Below are 20854 nucleotides of genomic sequence, written 5' to 3'. Positions count from 1 at the left end.
TATATATATATATATATATATATATATAAAAATGTAATGTCAAATAATAGCCACAAATATTGCAGGTAATTGTTACTCTCAGTATCATATACAAGTTAAAGGGTTAGTTCACCCAAAAATTCTGTCATTAATTACTCCCCTCATGTCGTTCCACACCTGTAAAACCTTCATTCATCTTCGGAACACAAATTAAGATATTTTTGATAAAATCCAAGTAACGGAATATCGACTTTATCAACAGTCCTACTCCCCCACGGCATGATTAGGAGAAGAGTTGTTGAATTAAGTTATTTTTGTTTACTTTGCGCATAAAAGTATTTTCGTAGCTTCATAAAATTACAGTTGAACCGCTGATGTCACATGGACTATTTTTTACCGATGTCCTTGTTTCTGGACCTTGACCGTGGTAGTAACCTTGCTGTCTATGCAGGGTCTGAGAGCTCTTGGATTTCATCAAAAATATCTTAATTTGTGTTCTGAAGATGAACGAAGGTCTTACGAGTTTGGAACGACATGAGGGTGAATAATTAATGACAGCATTTTCATTTTTGGGTGAACTATCCCGTTTCCACTTCCCACAAATAGGTGAGGAACATTGTGACCTTTCTGATTCTCATGTTCTCAGTTTGGTGGCTTAATGTGAGGAATCTTTCATTTATACCACCAAATGGAGAACTCGGAAAAAAAATTTTTTTTTTTTTTTTTTTAAACATTTTTCACTGAGGTAAAAGACGTTAAAACAGAATCACACGTGAGTCACGACAGATGTTTTCTTTTGAAGACAGTTGTGCACATCTTTCAACTGAATCACGCACATCACAGTGAGGTGTTAAGACTATCATTATTACAATGTGATGTAAACAATGTAGTATATTACAGTAGCTAATAAATGTGCAATATTGAGTACGCCAACTCAATATTTTGATGTCAGGCTATTCTTATCTTCTCATCTTTTCTAATCACATTCTTTGTTTGTGTTTGTATACCAGAAATGAACCAGGAAAGAGGCCTGGTCACGGAATGTGCAGTACTACACACTTCAATCATCTAATTCCAGACTCTGATTGGACAGCGACGCCTCCTTCGGGCTGCTCGTGCGTGTCACGCATCACAGAATGTTTTCAGAATATTTCCTATTCCAAATGAACAGTTTGTTAAAAAAAGAAACAGAAAAAGAGAAAGAAAATCCCCCACCACGCTTCAAAAGTATAAAAGAGAAAACCACTTGTATTGTAAATTTAGTCTGCACTGAGGACTGCATTTATTTTTGATCGATTCTGACTTTTCTTTTGTGTTCCCAGTGAATGTTCTCGTGTCATGCGCATTGCTAATGTGGTGGGCACAGCTGTTTTGTTCCCCCTATAGTTAAAAAAAAAATGTAAATTCGCTGTGCACTTTTTAGGCCTGTGTAAATACGGGAAGTGCGTTCACTACTTAACGTTGGGATTATTGAAAAAAATAACGGATAATAATGGATTTTGAGACTACGTGTTGATATTGCACAGTCCCTCATCGAAAACTCCTAAGATCGCAGTCGGATGCTGGAAGAACGATGAATTCACTGCTGTTACACCTCTGTTCGCTCATGTTTTATTTATTGGTACCTCTTTATGTCACTGTCCTATGACATCTATGTTATTTCCTCTAGTTCAAAGTGGCTAAGTAGTGAAAATGGGTTTAGAAATGTAGAGATTTTCTGCTACACCCAGTGGCCTTCAGGTTGCATTGCATGATGGCATAGTTGTAGGGCTCTGAGCTCAGCAGAACACGGCCCGCTAGAGTTTAATGTAGACGTGACTTGCATATAGTATAAACAAGCAAACATCCGCTCTTGGTATCAGACTGGGTGGAAGCGACCTTGCATGCAGAGCCTTTATTTTTTGATAGGAAATAAATATAAAAGAATAGCCCCATTATTCTGCCTTAACAGAAAGAGTGAGTACTGGAAGGCAAACTTCAGTCAGTATGTTAATGTGAAACTTCACTGTATAGCCTTTCAGTTTTGCGCTTCCCTCAGACTACAAAAACTGCATTCCTTTTTTTTTTACACATTTTTTGTATCTACGTTTGTCAGGTTGATGTCCGACACTGTAGTCGTTAAGGATGGGTTCCGTTCATTGTGGTCTGAAGAAGCTGTAAATAATGTTTGAATGTCTTGCTTGTGTTTGGCTATTTATAATGTGTGAGAAATGCAAGGTTAGCTGTGCTTCTGCTTAGTCACTAAAGAGACCCTTTTTATTTAAACCGTAATCTCACTTTGTCACGCGTATTCAGTTTCGTCTCCACAAACGAGTGTTTTGAATGTCCATGTTTAGCGTAACCGTCTCGCATATTTTGAACCATCAGGTCAGCAGTGAAACCAAAGAGGGTAACCGCAAAAGAAGGCCATAAAGTATTGTAAATACTGACTTTTGTTTTTGTACTTTTGTTGACAATAAAAGTGTACATTTTGAAGTAAGTTTCTGGGGGGTTTTGTCCACTCACAACAATTACAAAAAAAATACCACACGTAGCAGATGTTAATACTGGCTTTTATAAAATGTTGTTTTTTTTCTCCACAAGAACAGATCACGGGTTACCAACATTACTGAAAGAAGAAAATAATAATCTCCAAGAACACTTTTAACAAAGTATAAATTAATTGCACACATCACTGGTTTTAAATGATCCACAAGGCATTTTCCAACAAAGTAAAATCTCTCGTAAAAAGAAGAGGGGAAATGAACACACCGTTCCCCTTGTGAACCTGTTGAAGGCCACGTCCTCTTCCGCTGGAGGGTTCACTCAGTTCTCAGACTTTCAAGTGTAAGATGGAGACAAGACCAGTGCAAAAATTACGTTTCAAGTTCAAGAGAAAACCTGATAGGGAGGAATGACAAACAGCCAGTGGGAAAAAAAAAACAGGAGTCAAAGTGGTCCAGCTTCACAGCACTCCCAAAAGGCCTTGAATGAAGCGGTTGCTGGAGTTTTCTTCAGTTTGTGGAAATCACTATTACATCAAACCATTAAAATGACTCGTAGATGATATTCTGCATGTTTTTGGTTTGTTTGCCAGGCGCTTATACAAATGGTGCAAGTCCAGTTCTTTTTTTTTTTTGCATATGGCATCAGTGCAAGTGGGCTGAGGGTAACTGAAAACAGGGAAGGGGAAGGTTTAGGTGGCTTCTCCTGCACTGCACTAATTTTAAAATAAATAAGGAACCGATGCATTCAAAGGGGCTTTCGGGTTTATTTTATTTCACCAGTTGACAGGTTGACAGGTTGACAGGTTCTATTTACAGAAGATGAAACAACCATATTAGCCCTTGCTTGCGAACGCTGGAATGCACGCAGTTGTCAAAGGCGTCCGTTAAAAGAGTTGATAAAAAGTGGCTAAACTGAAAAAGGTGGCAGAAAGAACTGAGAACCTGATATTCGATGTCCATCTCTTTTTCTGCCTCTAACGATCTGATCTGGTTTGTCGTGTTCACGGCGAATTAATGAGATAAAGGAGAAACGGTCACAGCAAGAGCCATTACTGTAAAATTCATGATACCCGAGAGGCCAGGAAGGAGCGGCTGGATGTGGGTAATATGTGTGTGTGCAGCAGCAGCAGTGGCAGGAAAGGCATGAACAGCCTGCAGACACTAACAGAAGCGTTCAGAGCTGCTTTCAATTCCGTCCAGCCAATTTGAGAGAAGTACAAACGTCACTGCTTTGAAGGACGCAGCAAATCCACTCTAAAATGTGGACAGACACCTCCAAATATGAAAAATTCAATTTCGGTTTCTTTCTTGAACGTCCCCTGCTGTAACGACGATGACCTGAGCGCTGCAGATAAGCCACGTCACTGTAAACACAAGGCTTTTTTTTGTTTTTTCACAGGATCCCATTGTTACAAACGCAACACTCCGTTAGGCTCCTTTTGGCGGAAAAGCGCACATTTTCGTCTCATTTGCTGCACGTGCTAAACAAAAGCAAACAGAAGTCAGCCTGCGGTTTGTACGCTCAGAGACAGTCGTAGATAGTTTGAAATCACTTCAGCGCAAGCTACAGGCCCTGCCTGGGGGCGACTAGCGCAAACTCCCGCAAAATGTTCCGTGCCACGTCCACTTTGTTCTGCGCGATCATCAGCGCTCGTTTCACGTCTTCAAACGAGTAGCCCTCCCCCATCAGCTTGGCGATCTTGGCGTCGACATTCTCCTGGGACGATTCGTGCGGTCTTCTGTGGATGTCTGGTGGGATGATCCTGGGAAGTGGTTTCGGAGGTCTCTCAGGTGCCCTGAAGCAATCTCCGGCCACTGTAAACAGGAAACAAAGAGTGTTTAGTCAAAATGGGCCATTGAGAGTGGACGGTAGCAGGCCGACTAAAAAGACTCTAAACACATTAAAAACCCATTACAGGCTAATAATTAATAAGCGCATCCATCTTGATAATGGCTTCATTTAATAAACCTGCATGGCTATTATGCATTCAGAACAACACGCTGTGCTCACAGCTGTTTTATTAGGATATTACGTGTATATTTTTGGCTCATTCTAGATGTGCAAGCAATGTTGTTCTGAACATTAATATTACATCATTTCAAGCATAAGGTATAGGAGGCTTGGCTATATTGTGAATATAATAATAAGTACACACTTCAGATTTTTATTTTAAGTCTCTTATACTGCATTTATTTGATCAAAAATATTGTAAAATATTATTGCAATTTAAAATAATATTTAATAATATTTTCTATTTTAAACGTAATATATTCTGTGATGGTAAAAGCTGAATTTTCAGCAGCCATTATTCCAGCCTTCAGTATCACATGATCTTTCAGAAATCAATCTAAAATGCTGACATTTCCTGTTATGAATGTTAAAAAGAGTTTTGTTCCTTTTTTTGTGGAAACCGTGATCATTTTTATATTCTTTGATGAATAGAAACTTCAAAAGAATTGTATTTAAAACAGAAATCTTTTGTAACAATACAAACATTTTTACTGTGAATTTTGATTAGCTTAATGCATCCTTGCTAAAAATAAATAAATAAATAATTTCTTCAAAATTAAAAATGACAGGCCTTAAACCTTTGAACACTAGTGTATATGAAATATAAATTTGAACTGTAAAAAAAAAAAATATTAAGGACGCAAACTGCAATTTAAATGTTTGTTATTTTTGCTTCTTGCTTTATAACCCTTTTTCGATTTGGTACCTGAGGTTGGCGGCAGTTGATCATAGTCTTGCGGAGCCTTGAATGGCGTCTTCATGTTGTCCCCGGTTTGTCTCCTCACAGGGGGATTGGGAGCGGAGTTATTTAACTGGTCTATGAAAGTGTCTGTGAATCATACCAATTATCAGATACCAATATAAGCCAAATAAAGCAGTATTTGACATTCATACTACATTAATAGTCACAGATAAGTGGTATCAGCCTCACCAGGGCTGAGCAGGAAGTGATCGTGTCCAGACGAGGGGCGGGCAGGTCTGGGGTAGAGTGAGGAGGAGGAGGGTTCTATGAAACTGCTCCTGATGGGGGGAGGAGGAGGAGGCTGGGACGGAGGAAGAGAGTTGAACGGGTCTTCCATTGGAGACGCTGGGAGAACAGAGAGAGAGAGAGACATTGAGTCTTTCTACATGCCTCTGTAATCCCTCCTCTCACCAACAGATGGAGCTAAAATATCACTCATGCATAAACTTATTGTGCTCGGACTCTAAAGGACGTTTACTCAATTGCCATACCCAATTGTACAAACGTCAAACTTTTTAAATAGTACTGTTTTTAATGTCTTTTTGATTAAATAAATGCAGCCTTGATGAGCAGAAGAGACTTTAAAAAGAGCATTTTAGAAACTGCAGTATAAATTACTAAATTAAAAGATTTGCAACCCAGAAAAACAGTTTTTTTTCTTTTTGAGAAACAAGTTTTTCTTTTGGGAAATCGCTCTAATTAATTTTAGTGTCTAAGCAATTGAGAAAAAGCCTTAAAGTTTATTAAGGTGGTATAACTGAATTAAACTGAAAGGCAATTCAAGAATCAAAGATTAATGGAAGTGAAGGTGAATAAATGTAAAAAACTAATTAATCTTACATTTCAGAAAAGAAGCACTGCACAAACACACCTTATCCACATCATACAGCTCTTATAATTGAAGCTAATAATAAGATTTAGCGACTCAGTAATGAATAATGTCTGCGTTGTGGTTCACAGCTCATTTTGTGTTACTCAATGCAATAGTAAAAGCAAAACAAACCAACAAATCAAATAAACAGTCTGCTAATCAGGCAGCCAATCAGATTGAGGCGCTACCATTGGCTACCTTGAGGGGGCAGTAGAATGTCATAGTCTGAGGGTGTCCTGTTGTGGAGGGGGCACTGTGTGGTGTGAGCCAAACCCGAAATCAACGGACCAGAGTCAAACCCACCTGAGGGACACAACACAAGAGTTACACTGACCAACAACTGGCCTCTGAGACTTCAACCACCATCGGCCACCACATAAAACAATGTAAACTTCAATCCCTAATGCTACAAACACACACAAACTCCCACAATCATGCTAAAAGATGGTCATACAGAAAATGAAGATGACAGATGAGAGACTGTGTGTGTATGTGTGTACAAGTGTGTGTTCTCTCACCATGCTCTGGAGGTTTATGTTTCTTTATGTCTGTTGAGAGATCCGACGAGCCGTTTTCTAAAGCCCTTTATGAAGAGAAAACACATGTAAATGTTGGAAGCACATTAAAAGAGTCATTGTTTCACTAGCGTGTGTGTGTTTACCTGTTGGGGATGCGGAAGGGGATGCAGACGGGCGGCTGTGTGATGCAGACGGGATGTGATGAGGGAATCTGATATTCGTCCTCCACTCTGTCCGTCAGACTTCGGTGGCTTGTGAAGGGGTTGGTGTGTCTGCAGATCACAAAAAACTCTTTTCACAACACATACAGGAACATGTACACGCAATCCCATGATGCTTCAGGCATCAGATCGGCCACAGATTGGGATCTCAGACCACAGTGACACCATTCAGCTCTACACGGCATGTTGCTATACGGTCGGTAAGGAGTTTAGTGTGTTTTTTAGACTCCATGGTATTCTGATCTTTATATAGACTTGTTCCCCCTTTCAGTGCAAATCTGTAGTTTTTTCCACATGTTTTATTGTAAATCTGATGGCTTAGAAAAGTAAAAGAACATCTTTCCTCAACAACAGCATGATTTGAGACATCATTCATGTTTGTACCATGGAAAACTTGATACATACTTGAACAACTCCTCAACTCCAAATATGAATTACTGCATTAGCAAATACTCGAATAAACCACCTCATGTGCTCCCAAATTACAGCAAAGTGTGGAATAACCATATGTAAATATTTACATTGATGACAGCATTGTAACTGACTCCGCAGCACGCTTAGAAAAAAGCTCTTTGACGTGAGACTTGGACGATGTTCTCCACCTTCATGCTGACTCACTGAAATGAGCACTCTGCAGTGTGTGAGCTGGTCGCTGCGAGATTAGCCAGTTTAATCACGTAATGCTCTAACTTAGAGTCACATGCTGGGCTGAAGTAGGCAAAGGCGGCCAATATTTAAACAGGTCGGCACCTACAGGGGGGAGAGAGGTTAACTAGCTCTGACTGGGATACGATGGGCGGTTTTCCTGCCAAGTCTGGGCTGCTACCGTGATGCGCCATTAGAGGGCACTTTAGACATTTCTAGTCCGTGTGATGATGAAGAGATTCATTAAAGATCTTTTTTTACGTTGTTCGAAGTGCTCCTTGTTTCCAAGACATCAAGAGAGTGTTTATAGATGTACATTTGCCAAGTCTTTAAAGAGAAGCCAACCATAGCAGTGTGAAAACACCTATGAGAGAGAGAGAGAGATGACAGGTTCACATGTTTTCCTTTTCTTTGAGGAGGTGGAAAGTGCTCTCAACAGTTCCAAGACGTTGGTGTGCGTGTGTGTTTCTGTACAGTAAACGTATGCTGGCAAGTGTGATGTCCGTCACAAAGAACTCAGTGTGCCCCGAAGCCAGCAGAAAAGCCTTACTATGCTTACTAACAATACAATGATCTCAGCTTCTATAAACACATCACTGACTACTGACGCAGCTCTATGGACAGATACACCACATAGACACACAACACTATTCTTCTGTGCTCTAAACAACAATCATTGTGGTTTCCAGAGCCTCTTGGTTTCATTTGTCAAAGCAGTGACAGAAACAGTTTTTTCTTGTAGCAGGAACTGCTGAGAGGAGCACAACAGTGTTGCATGAATGAAGCTATTAACACTGACAACCAAACCAATGACTAGGGTGCTATGGATGATAGTCAGGGCATTGCTAAGGCATTTAGAGTGTTTCTAGAACTCTTTATAAAGTATGGTGATCTGAGCGGTTTTTAACATGTTCCGTAACTTTGCAGTTTCTCAAAGCAAAGTCAAATCACATTCAAATGAGAATGTTTGGGAATTTTATAATTAGCCAGGTGAAAAGTATAGGTCCATTCGCTTAGAAAAGAAAGTGCACACCTCTCCTGAACAAGCAGCATAGTTTGAAGTATCATTTGTATCTGTAGCACAAAAACAGCACAAGCTAAGTGGTGAAGTTTACCATGTTAATCACTTCTTTTTATCTAATTATAATAATAACAACAAAAATCCAGCACTCTAAGTGCAATATAAAGTAAAGAAAGAGCATAATCAGAAGAGGAAATAAGGCTTGCTGCTTGGAGTGTAACCTCTCATAGGCTGGTTCTGCTTAATTCCCTCAAAAGCCCCACAGGAAGTCCATCACTGCTGGATCTATGTGTGTGTGTGCCTTTATGTTTGTTTAAAGAGCACATGCTCTCCGGATCCTGGTGCTCTTGCATAATTGGTGCACATGTGTCCAAACACTGATGTCTGTATATGTGTGTGTTGTTCTGACAGAACTCTGGAGATATACAGGATGCAGCCTGTGCACACAATCCCTGGATCACATTAACACATTTATTAATTCCACATGATCTTTTTGTATTTTCACCACAGAAATCATTTGCAAGAAAGCAATAATTTAGTCATGGAACATTACAAAAGCAGATCAATGAGCAAAGCAGGAAAAGACGCTAAGAATCAGCATCAAAAGATCAGCGAGTCCACAGAAAAACACAGTGCTTGAGAGTGGCAAGCAGGTGATTTGTAATCATTTGAACATGATATGAGTGAACTGGGCAGAGTAAACACGGTTGTTTGTTTGTTGAGGCTCCCTTCAGAATAAAGACAGACAGATTTGGCTGCTTTACAGCGATTATGATCAACATGCACACAAAGAACAAGAGCTGCAGCAGGGCTCCAGGGATGGGAGTGGCAACTGTCTGTGTCTGTGTGTGTGTGTGTGGCGCTTACCTCTGGTTGTGGTCCACAAGGGGAGGGGAGTGACGCAGAGGGGGAATATCGTACTCATCACCAGGTAACAGACCGTTGATGAAAGACTGCAGAGAAATACACAAACACGCAATGATAAAATAATATAGCCAAGCCATTTTTGATTACACAGTTTTAGATTTCGTGATCAATAAGCAACCAGGCATATATATATATATATATATATATATACACACACAGTATATATACAGTAAATATCCATATGGGACAGAATGAACAGATCCATAGTGGATGAATACTGTATCTATTTGAACAGATCTATAATGGATGGGGAAATTAACCAGATGGATGGATGGGACAGACAGATTATAGATAGAAAAATGGATGGACAGACAGAATGATGCATGGATAGATGGATGGATGGAAGGAAGTATGAATGGATTGGACAGACAGATTATAGATAGAAAAATGGATGGACAGACAGGTGGATGGAAAAACAGAACAAAAGTTGGATGGATGGATGGAGACAGATTATAGAAAAGAAAATGGATGGACAGACAGGTGGATGGAAAAACAGAACAAAGGATGGATGGATGGATGGATGGATGGATGGACGGACGGATGGATTGGACAGACAGACAGATTATAGATAGAAAAATGGATGGACAGACAGATGGATGGATGGATGGATATATTGGACAGACAGATTATAGATAGAAAAATGGATGGACAGACGGATGGAAAAACAGAACAAAATATGCACGATGGATGGATAGAGGGATGAATGGATAGATGGAAAAACAGAACAATGGATGGATGGATTGGACAGAGAGATTATAGATAGAAAAATGGATGGACAGACAGATGGAACAACAGCACAAAATATGTATGGATGGAAGGAAGGATGGATGGATGGATTATAGATAGAAAAATAGATGGATAGATGTACACACAATGGATAGAGATAGAAGGACGGATGAACAGATGGATGGAAATATGAATGGATGGATTAATTATAGATTGAAGGATGGATAGATAGGTACAGAAGGAGGGATGGATGGATGGGATGGATAATACATTTGACATATGAAACACAGTAATATTGTATCATAAATATTCTATATACTGGTCAGCGGTAATAGATAGATAGATAGATACAGTAGATCTGAGAATACAATATATTTTCCTGTAGAATATCCTGTAAATGTGTCTAGTGAATAAACCAGAAGGATCTTCTAGACCTCCATAATGGAGCTCTAGAAGCCTCTGATGTCTGAGTCGGTTTATTTCAGAGATCAAGAGCAGCGTGTGATGCTGCGCACTAGCTGTGGCCTGCAGGCGGTGGGCTGAACAGAGCTGTGTGGGCTTGTGACGGGAGAACAGGGGCCAAACTCTCTGTGCCCACACTGTGACACTAAATTAATCCATACACTGGCATGCCAACCCGGGACAGAGAGAGAAAGGGAATTTTACAGTCAATTGATGGTTACATATAATTGCATGTTGCAAACCTTAGTAGAACAAAAAGATAAAAAAGATCCACATGCACTTCAAACAACCCAAAACATCTCAGAGACGTTCTTAGTTTCCAAAAGGGCTTTAATGAGAGACCCACTACAGTTTTGCAACCAAATATTTAACTCTCTCCAATCCCCTCTCACAGAACACGCTTATTTAACGAATAATCTATAAACTCTCAGAGAGCCACGAATGTGTGTGTGTTTTGCATTTTTGTACATTAACCCAGATATATGCAAAAACACATGGTGGGGTGGGAGGGCAACTGCTGTAATCATGAAAGGCTTTGAATGCTTTTTAAATACCTTTTTTTTAATGCCAGGGCCAGAAGCACTACACACAGCTGAATTTCACAGCCTTGCTTTACTGCGAATATCGTCACTGTTGCTTAGTAACAGCCATGGGCAAAAAGTGAATATTTATGGCTTAAAATAGGCATGTAAGGGCTTGTGAATGAGTACAGAAGGTTCTAGGTGATTTCAAAGCACAATGTCCGGTCATTTTTCTGCTCTTATCTCATGTTCTTGACTCAGCTTATCAAAGAAGGACATTCCAGCCCTAATATAAAGTGCCGCTCCCCAAAACGAGCGTGTGAACGTGATCCGCATGATACAGAAGGAATGTGTGTGCGTTCCTAACCTTACTACACTCTGACTGCACGTTCAGTCTGTGGCTGGTCCGGTTTAATCCCAAGTCTGCACCGGAGCAGCTGAGGGGTCTCCCATTGATTTGCGCAGGGGCGGCGTGGGCGAGTTTGGGGGAGCGGTCTGCAGCAGACGTCCTGCAGTCTGACAAGGCAGTGCTGTCTTTAGGGCTCCAGGCCTCCAGGGGTGCTCTGGGGTCTCTGGGAAGGCCAGACGATGGGGTGACCAGCCAGGCGGCCCGGCCCTCTTGAGGAATATGAGGTGGGCGTTCTGGTGGAGGTGGGGGAGGGGGGTCTCTCTGTGGAGGTGGAGGGGCAGGAAGGGGTTTGTCCTGTTTTCTGGACATGCCTGGAGATGACTGCAAAGCAAAAAGAGAAATTTGGAACGTAAGGAAATTAAACGGAGAAAAATCTAAAACTGTATCGTGATACCTTGAAACAAATTATACCTTGGGTGAGCCTGTGGGACTAGGAGCGGGAGAACGTATGAGATCGAGGCGGGGTGGTACGGGTGGAATGTTCAAGTGTGGGCCCATGTGATCTGCAGCAGTTTTCCGGCGTTCACACACAGGGGATGAGTTCGGAGACATTATTGGCGAGTTCTGGATCTCCATGGACTACGCAAAGAAGGAGAGAAACACTGATGACGATTTATGCAATATTTAGTAGCGTTTGCAAAGACAAGCATCATTATTATTGATCATTTATTGGGTTTGTTCATATCTATAAGTTTAAAACTAGACTTGGGACAATCAGAAATAAGTCGGCTAGAACAGTGGTTCTCTACCTTTTTGACTCCCCCATTGTCAAAGACAACATTCAAAAGCCCATTCAAAATAAAATTATTAAAATAAAAAAAACAATTTGAATGTTTTAAAATATATCTTTCACTCACAAATAGCAATTTATACCTGTTTTTAAGAGCTTGTCATAACTAGAGAAACTTATTTTCATTACAGAAATGACCATGACTTTTTAATCTTTTATTAAAAGATTTTATATTCTAAAATAACACTTCCTCATATATCCAGATTTTCCAAAACGATGGGAATCCTGCTTCTTAAAATTACAGTTTTTGAGGGAAATATCTACATCTGATTTAGCTTATTTGAAAGCTTGTTTTGTTTTATTTTAAATAATTTTAAGCCATTTTAAAGCCCCTTTGGAAGTTTACTGATGCCCCCTAGTGGGTTCCGGTCTCTTGGTTGAGAACCATGGACCTATAATCCACCTAGCAACCACCAAGAACACTCTAGCAACCAGATGAAAACACTCAAATCACCTTAGCGACCACATAGCAACAGCCTGGCAGTCATCCACAACTTCCTAAAATCATGTTTCACACAATGTTTTACACAATCAAGCTGCACTCAAGTTTTATCCCCCCCAGAAAATGTAAAATCCAGTTAAATTAGGGCAGTACAGAAACACTCAATGTTACACAGGTCTCGGTCTTGATTAAGATAAAATGCTTCTAACAAACAAGACAACAAGGACAATGACAAACTCATTATTACCATCATCATGATTGTGTACAAAGTTATCCTAATGGCCTATTACCTCATTGAATTGCTTTGGGCAGGTTAGGGTATTCAACTTCCTAATCAACTAATAGCCTCATTAGCATATCCATGAATATGAGATATCCATGAACCAAGAGCAATTGCAGCTGGCCAGCTTTTGTCCGTGGTGTAGAAAAATATTTATAGAGGGGGAAAGAGCTGCTAATTAAATTTTCTGAGAAACGATACAGGAAATTAAAGGTGAATAATGTGCACTACTCTTAGTACAAACTAGTTCTCACCCACTAGGAGGCCAATATCCTCTACAAGTTCTCTTGCAAGGGCATTATGGGGAGAGGAAAAAGACTAATATCTCCCATTTCTATTTAAAAACGTTCCTGCCAAAAGGTGCCCTCTATTGCTCTCTAAACTCTTACCATTTAATGAATCTACTCAGCAAAGCTGCATAGGCTGTGTCCTCGTGAGGCATGTTCCGACAGGCTTTTTTTTTTTTTCTAATAAAAGAGACTGACATTTATGCTGGTGGAGAGCAGGAGGCTCTTGCACCTATATAAAAGCAGGATATAGGCCTCTTTGAAGTCCAGTGAAGAATGAGATTAAAATGCCTAGAAAAAAGAAGATTGGCCATGGAATGACAACAGTGATGAATGAAATCTTATCTACTGAGCAGGTTTGGGCAGAAACAAACTTCTGCATACTTGTAAACCTATGATAACGAACCAACAGACCTATGATAAAGTCAACATGAAATTCATTTGCAACCAATTTTGCTTACATAATGCAACATATTCCAGAAACAAACAAAAAATGGTCTGGAATTAATTTTATCCATCAGTATTTGACTGAGCCTTGAAAAGTGGGCGTTACATACAAGAATGGATGGGACAGACTGAAAAATAAAAGGGCTTGGTGACATTATCCAAAAAAAGGAAGTTGTTTAAGAGGTGAACAAGTTATAAATGTATATAAAATATTACATAGATAAGCATTTTTTTTTAATCTTTTTAATAACATGCCCTGATGAATTTTAAAAAGTCCATGAACAAATCTTCACTGTACATAACTGATATGAATATTACATAATTAATACAAATTAACATTCAGTACATATATACTACTGCCCAAAACTTTGGGGTTAGTAAGAAATGAATACTTTTAATCATGTGACACTAAAGACTGGAGTAATGAGACTGGAGAAAATTCAGCTTTACCATCACAGGAGTAACATTTTAAAATATATTTAATACATAAAATATCTTAATTTAAAATGTAATAATAATTTACAATATTGCTGTTTTTACTGTATTTTTGATCAAATAAATGCAGCATTGAGCATAAGAGATTTATTAAAAAAATAAAAAAATAAATGTATCTTACCGACCTCAAACTTTTAAACAGTAGGTACCAGTAAGCAAATAGGGTGGATTTTGATATGAAGTTGGAAATTTCATGGATATTTTACCTTCCTGATATGGTCTATAACCAGCGATTCCTCTCTGTCATCGTCATCATCCAGGTCCAGCATTGGGGAGCTGAAGTGGTCCAGGAGGAAGCACTTGGCCCCTTCGTTGCGTGGGTCAAACGGATCAACAATAATGGGCTCTGTGCCTTTGATCTCACAGCGACAGAACGGGCAACCCTGACCATCAGAATCCTGCGGAAAAGAGTCAAAGACACAAGAGTGAACTTTAAAACACTAGCGCACGCACACACACACGCCTCTCACTCGAAACAGACACGAGCACATGCACACAGCGTAGTACCTCCGGTAAACTCGACTCCAACGGTTCTGGGCTGCTTATTTGTATAGTGCTGTAAACACTGACAGACTGTTGTGGAAATATGCCTCGGCCATGAGGAAGCTCTTTACTGGCAGGATCTGAAGAGCCATGCTTGATTACAAACAGCTGGAACGCACATGCTACCCCCTCAAGCCGGGTACCGAACTTCTCTTTTTGTGATTTAGGAAACAGCAGAGTAAGACAGACACACACACAGGCAGGCAAGTTCGTCATGTCGCACGGCTCGGTACGGCCTGGAGACAGCTTACACATGGCAAAATGAAAAACAATCATCTTTCATTTCCTCCATTAAACTCGGAGAATCAAAGTGTGTCGATATTTACAAGAACAAAAGATGATCATGGCTGCCATCTGGTTGAGGGGTCGCTGAAAAGACATCAAAGCGTTGTTTGAAACCTAATCCTAATTAAAGCCCTTAAACGGAGAAAAAGAAACACACCCAAACTGACTCGGCATAAAACAAGTCCATTAAAAATGAAAGGAGAGTGAGATTTCTAAGGGATAGTCACCACACAGACTTTGCTGCTGTGTGTGTTTGTAAACTTACCAGAAAAATAGCAATGAATATTAATGCCTCTGCCAGCTAAGGGGTGAGACAACACTTCTCTAGGCTCTTAACCGGTTCAATGGTTTATTTAACGGTTAGGTCCCTTTTATAGGTAGGTGACAGGTTAAAAGGAATACCACTTTGGCTGTTCTAGAAAGTGAGCGGGTGAGCAACAACAGAGGAGATTTTAAAAAGCCACACAGCACTAATATTATGTCTCTTGCTGTCCAAAAATGAACTCAATGGACCGCAGCTGAGGCTTTTTAGATGCCATTTTAGATCTTTTTGATAATTTAATAATAATTAATTTATCAAATATATTATTATATATTAATATATATTATATTATTATATTATTATATATTAAGATAATTTGATCATGTGTGTTCAGTGACAATTCTGTCATGACACCCTTCTTCACACATTCTTAAACTTAAATGTGGCACAAACACAAGCAAATACTTGCATCTAAACTTAAAGTAGCACATTATGCAACACATTTGACAACCGGAAAGTTTACAAACACTTTGCTAAGTTTTGAGCTGCTGAGTCTACTGTTTCATCATAGACATCTTCTCAGAAAAATAGTTTTTAGAAAACTTTTTCTAATTTTTGTTCTCAAATGTTTCACTTGAAAAATGTTTTTGTGCTATATTTCTGTTAAAATAAATGGAACTTTGGTTTGACATTTTCTTATTTAAGGCAGTGACATTCATACATTTGTATGTGTCAAAATAATTTTAGGGGCCGTTGTTCTGTTTCAGTGAAGTGCTCTTCTGAATTCAATAACCTTGAGCGCTTCACTTCAACTTTCACGCAGTAAAGAACACAGGTTCATGGTCGATAAGCACAAATCTGATCTCCAGCCTCTCAGAAACCCAGATGGTAACAGATCCATGTGCAGCTGAGTGTAAACTACTGCGACCAATCACGAAACATTACAATAATACTGCTTTTTTCTTCAATTGTTGAGTGATATAATGATGAATGATAGGATATTACTGGGAAAAGAACTAAGGAATGGAATCAGCACATTTTGCTGGCCTGTTTCGAGCCTGCTTCACCTACATGAGTGAGCAATTGAAGTTTATTTTATAATGAAAAAAGCACCATGCATCTGGCTGAGGCATCCGAGTTTAGCTGACCCTACCGTGGCCCTGAAATATTTGTTTATCGTCAGAGAAACTCTGATGCTCAGACAACACCCTAGATCTGAGCATTTCTGGCAATTCGGCCGGTACTTAAAATGTAAACACATACACACTTCACCCCACATGTCTAACATCAACCATGTAAACATCCTCAATCACAATCATGCACTGACACACAGAAACACACACCCAGAAGATAAATGCAACCAGACCGGACACATTTGCCGCCCCTTCACCTGCCCGCTGTGGTGCTGCTTGCATTTGTGATCAGGACAACCGCAAGGACGACGGAGAGACAGATTACCTGCTGTTCATTCCCCTCTGAGCCCTGATGACGCTCAGTATTCAGGTCATAGCATGCCATTAAAGCACTTCTAACTAGATTCATTAGCTGAGCACTGGGCATCACTGAAGCGTTTATATGTGATGCAAAGAGTTTCATCATAGTAGATGAAAATAAGACATGTTTATTTCATGCATGAGCGCAGCTGTGCATGAGAGGTGTGGTGGTAGCACACACGTGTAACGTTAAGCTGTTTTAGCATTAGCAATCCAGTAGAGTGTGACTACATGAATAATGCTTATTTAAAAAAAAACACATAATAGTAAAGCTTAAGGTACTTTGGAACCAGCATTTTTTTCACCATATGAAAATTCATCATAAAAACAAAAATAAAAAACAAATTAAATATAACAAATTAATAAATATGATTAATTAAATAATAAAAAAATATTATATATAAAATAGTTTGAAAAACAATCCTTGCAATAATTATTTTCACACAATAAATAATATCATTTTTATAGTATTGTCTAAGATTATGACTGTAACACAGTTGTGTTGTCATCTCTACTACACCGAACAACTTTCTGTACAAGCTTTTCTATTTTTCCCAAAAACAATACTGTACTGAGTTACGAAGTGACAACGGTGCCATTAAAGAGCATGCTTGAGATGAAATATGAGATATTAGAAATTCAAAGATATTAAAAATGTGGGATCCAATTTATTCATTACATTCACAAAAAAAAAAGACAAAATTTTCCTGTGAGACTGCTGGACACTGATAGTGGACAAATTAAATACACTACTAAACTATAAAAACACCTTTATACATACCTGCCATGATGTCAAACAGGAAGTGCACATAAGGTGACCACATGGCTCTATCTTTACATCTTTATCGTTTTCGGCACAGATCTTACACAGCTGAAACGTGGAGCCCATCTCACAGTACAACTCATACTGCTCCTGAAAAGTCCGAAAAAAGAGAAAAAAAAATAGATGAAAAAGATAATATACAAAATCTGACATATAGCCTACCTAAACGTGCATTGGTTACTAACCTGTGTGACCTTAATGTGGTCTTGTGGGGTGGGTTCACATAGGCCTGTGAGATCTGGGTTATAACTGCGCCCATCTGGAAACAGATAACTACAGATGGAGAGAAAAACAGCAGAAAGAGAACGAGGTTGAGAGACTTGTCCTCATGTGCAACTGGCTCTGTGGCATCTCCATTAGCAGTGCTGTGAAAGTGGGCCACCTCCCCAGTCCATCCAATCACAGCCAATTTCTGAACCGCTGCACTTACAGCAGGGATCAAAATCTCTCGACTGAGGCAATCAGATGAGAGAGAGAGAGTGATGTCCAGACAAAATCTGGGCATTTTCTGGGCTGGAAAGAATTCAGCAGAATTGTTTTAAACATGACAAAATGTGTTAATTAGAGCTGACAGCAGTTATTGATGGCTGAAAGCATAATCAAATTATCTAAAAAAAATAAATAAAAAAAAAATACAGAACATTAACTGACAGGTGTTCAAATTCTGTAGAAATCAGTTTCTCATCCATTAACAATATTACTATGTATGCTCTTTTTGGGTTTATAAACTAGCATTGTGCAAGCATATCAGATTCATTATCTGAACGGAATTGGCGACCAAGATATAGCTCAGATGGTGTGAGATTGGCATGTGGCGCTGGGCCGGGCAAACAGAGCCACAAACCAGTGATGTGATGTGGTTCAGAGACAGCTGACACAGCAACGGTGACAGCTACATGCAGCTAAACCCATAAATAATGCCCTAAACAGATATGCCAGTAAGACACCTGCCAACAAAGAGAAAGGGGGGACAGAGTGTGAGTGTGAGAGTGTGTGTGTGTGTGTGTGTGTGTGTGTGTGTGTGTGTGTGTGTGTGTGTGTGTGTGTTTGTTTACAAGAGAGACTGCCGATTTATCAGAACATATTGAGCCGATAGGGTGCTTCACAGAAGAACTACGGGAGTTGATTCCAGGAAAATGGGACAAAATGAGCAGATCTGGACACAGGGGCACCAGAACCCCATCTTTGGCCACTCAATCAAACTTAAGCCAGTTAATATTAAAATACGCAGGAAATAATTTTCTTGCATTTATGTAGAAAAAGCCAATACACATACAATACAATACATATTGTTTCAAAACAGCTTTACAGAAAATCATAATGTTATTGTTAATAGTATCTCAATAGCTTTAAGCATTATAGTTGCTTCAAGCAGATCAGAGCTAGACGATAATATAATTTGCAAGCAATCAAGCAGTTGAGATTTGCTTATTTTGCTGTACAGTATATTTCAGCCTACACAAGTATACTGTATGTATGTGGATAAAGTCGAACATGCTTATATATCTAACTTTACATAAAGAGTTGGGCAATATTATAGTTACTTTATATATTGCTTTATGCAAATGTACTGTATGTATGCAGATCAAGATGGATAAAATATTGAAAGGTCACATAAAAATATCTGATCAAATGTAAAACTTGAATGACATTGTATCTTAATGCCAAAACAGTGTGGAACAAAACCAAATTAGTATTCATGAGCTCAGACTTTTCCATGTAGTGACATCATAACCCACTCGTCTTCAGCCCCACTGTCTAGACATTAAATCAAAGAAAGATCAAAGACTCTAAAAAAGTCAAATGTGCACCTACATTTGACTGAAACAGATCAGAGTATTTGAGAGTATTTGCAAGTGACTGAGATAGTGGGCGTTTAGTAGAGCTGAATTATTTAGTTTAATAGTTTCTTAATGGAGGGAGGACTGGGACTGGAACTCAAAACGCCCACATGAGCACCATGGCTCAACATGCAGCAACTACTAGGCCAAAGCTATGACGTTTATTTAACAATTTAATCTGTCTGAGATACTCACAAGCCTTCTCTGCATCCATCGATGAGCGCCTGGAACAGAGGCTTGTTATGTGGGATGGTCTGCAGGATGTTGCCGTCACTGGTGACATAGCCGATGGCCCACTGTCCTAACCGTGTACAGCTCAGCCTGAAGATGTAGCTGAGGATGGACAGAGAGAAACCAACTGTAAAAAAAACCATAACGCATACCAAAACAGCTGACACATAACATTACTAAAAACAGCAAAGCACGAATGAGGTTATGTAAATGTAACACTTGTTTGCTTATCGTTTGCATGAAAGCAACAGGCTTGGGTCCATTATGTTAAAGAAAACATTTATTTGGGTAGAAACTGAAAACAATAGCTCATAAGTTTTGATATCATAACAGCAATTATGAAATAATCGAAGGCTACGGAAAACAAAGAAGAGAAAAACAGAACCATATGGATGATATTTACGTCTGCATGCACCTTTACTAAGAGGAAAAGGAAACGAAAAGCACATTTTTGGAGTTAAGACGGCTCTTGGTTATGCAACTGCTGAACAACAAATTCATCCAGGATTAAGAGACTAGCTGGTACCAGACTGAACCTTTCCATTCAATATCCCACAGCATCAGGGTGGCACAGGCTGGCACTCAGGCCGGAAAAGGGGGGGGAACTGGCTGACAGAGGAATGGAAGGAGAACAGGTTGACATTTCTCAGCAGGAGGTGGAAAAGTCTTGCAGAATTTAATTTGCAATGATAAATGCTATTTCCTCATGTGATGTCACAGACATAACAAATGTGCAAATGAGATGGATCAGACAAAGGTTAGCAATGCCAAAATAAGAAAATTCGATGAGGTAAATGCAACATTGCAACAAAAGTGACAGTTTGCCATGTTTGAGCCACTATTTTGAGAAATCAGACCGCACACACTGATTCACCACGGGAAAAGGTCATGGCCTGATGTAAGGGATTGTTGCAGGATTTCTTGATTACATTAGAGTTATTTCTAATGCAGCTGCTAGGGATGAATGGAGCTCTCTGTGTTAAATGTGATTAATCCCATAATGCTCCACTGTGCTGCTTTCACACTGGACATGGCTCTTTTCTTGCACGGGGGGAAAAATCATACAGTCTCGACACTAACTCTTGTTAACACTCTT

General features: G+C 39.4%; 2 protein-coding genes across 3 annotated transcripts in view; one reads left to right on the top strand and one right to left on the bottom strand.

The window, feature by feature from the left end:
* LOC107693963 (CD166 antigen homolog) overlaps nt 1–2454 on the top strand; it is a 74855-nt gene extending 72401 nt beyond the window's left edge. For both annotated transcript variants that reach the window (XM_016493546.1, XM_016493545.1), the window contains one exon: nt 990–2454. The gene's annotated coding sequence lies outside the window, so the exon portion shown is untranslated. The remainder of the gene's footprint in view (nt 1–989) is intronic.
* A 216-nt stretch (nt 2455–2670) lies between these two features.
* LOC107693962 (E3 ubiquitin-protein ligase CBL-B-like) overlaps nt 2671–20854 on the bottom strand; it is a 70525-nt gene continuing 52341 nt past the window's right edge. Inside the window, exons 7-19 of the mRNA XM_016493544.1 lie at nt 19723–19860; nt 17872–17959; nt 17645–17776; nt 14487–14678; nt 11951–12118; nt 11498–11860; nt 9362–9447; nt 6751–6879; nt 6608–6672; nt 6288–6392; nt 5408–5563; nt 5183–5305; nt 2671–4280 (exon numbers count right to left, since the gene is read on the bottom strand). Coding sequence (XP_016349030.1) covers nt 4030–4280; nt 5183–5305; nt 5408–5563; nt 6288–6392; nt 6608–6672; nt 6751–6879; nt 9362–9447; nt 11498–11860; nt 11951–12118; nt 14487–14678; nt 17645–17776; nt 17872–17959; nt 19723–19860 — 1996 coding nt within the window. The 3' untranslated portion in view covers nt 2671–4029. The remainder of the gene's footprint in view (nt 4281–5182; nt 5306–5407; nt 5564–6287; nt 6393–6607; nt 6673–6750; nt 6880–9361; nt 9448–11497; nt 11861–11950; nt 12119–14486; nt 14679–17644; nt 17777–17871; nt 17960–19722; nt 19861–20854) is intronic.

Source organism: Sinocyclocheilus anshuiensis, unplaced genomic scaffold, assembly GCF_001515605.1.
Source record: "Sinocyclocheilus anshuiensis isolate Anshui unplaced genomic scaffold, SAMN03320099.WGS_v1.1 scaffold694, whole genome shotgun sequence".
Lineage (NCBI taxonomy): Eukaryota > Metazoa > Chordata > Actinopteri > Cypriniformes > Cyprinidae > Sinocyclocheilus > Sinocyclocheilus anshuiensis.
This window is presented reverse-complemented; position numbering and strand designations above follow the sequence as displayed.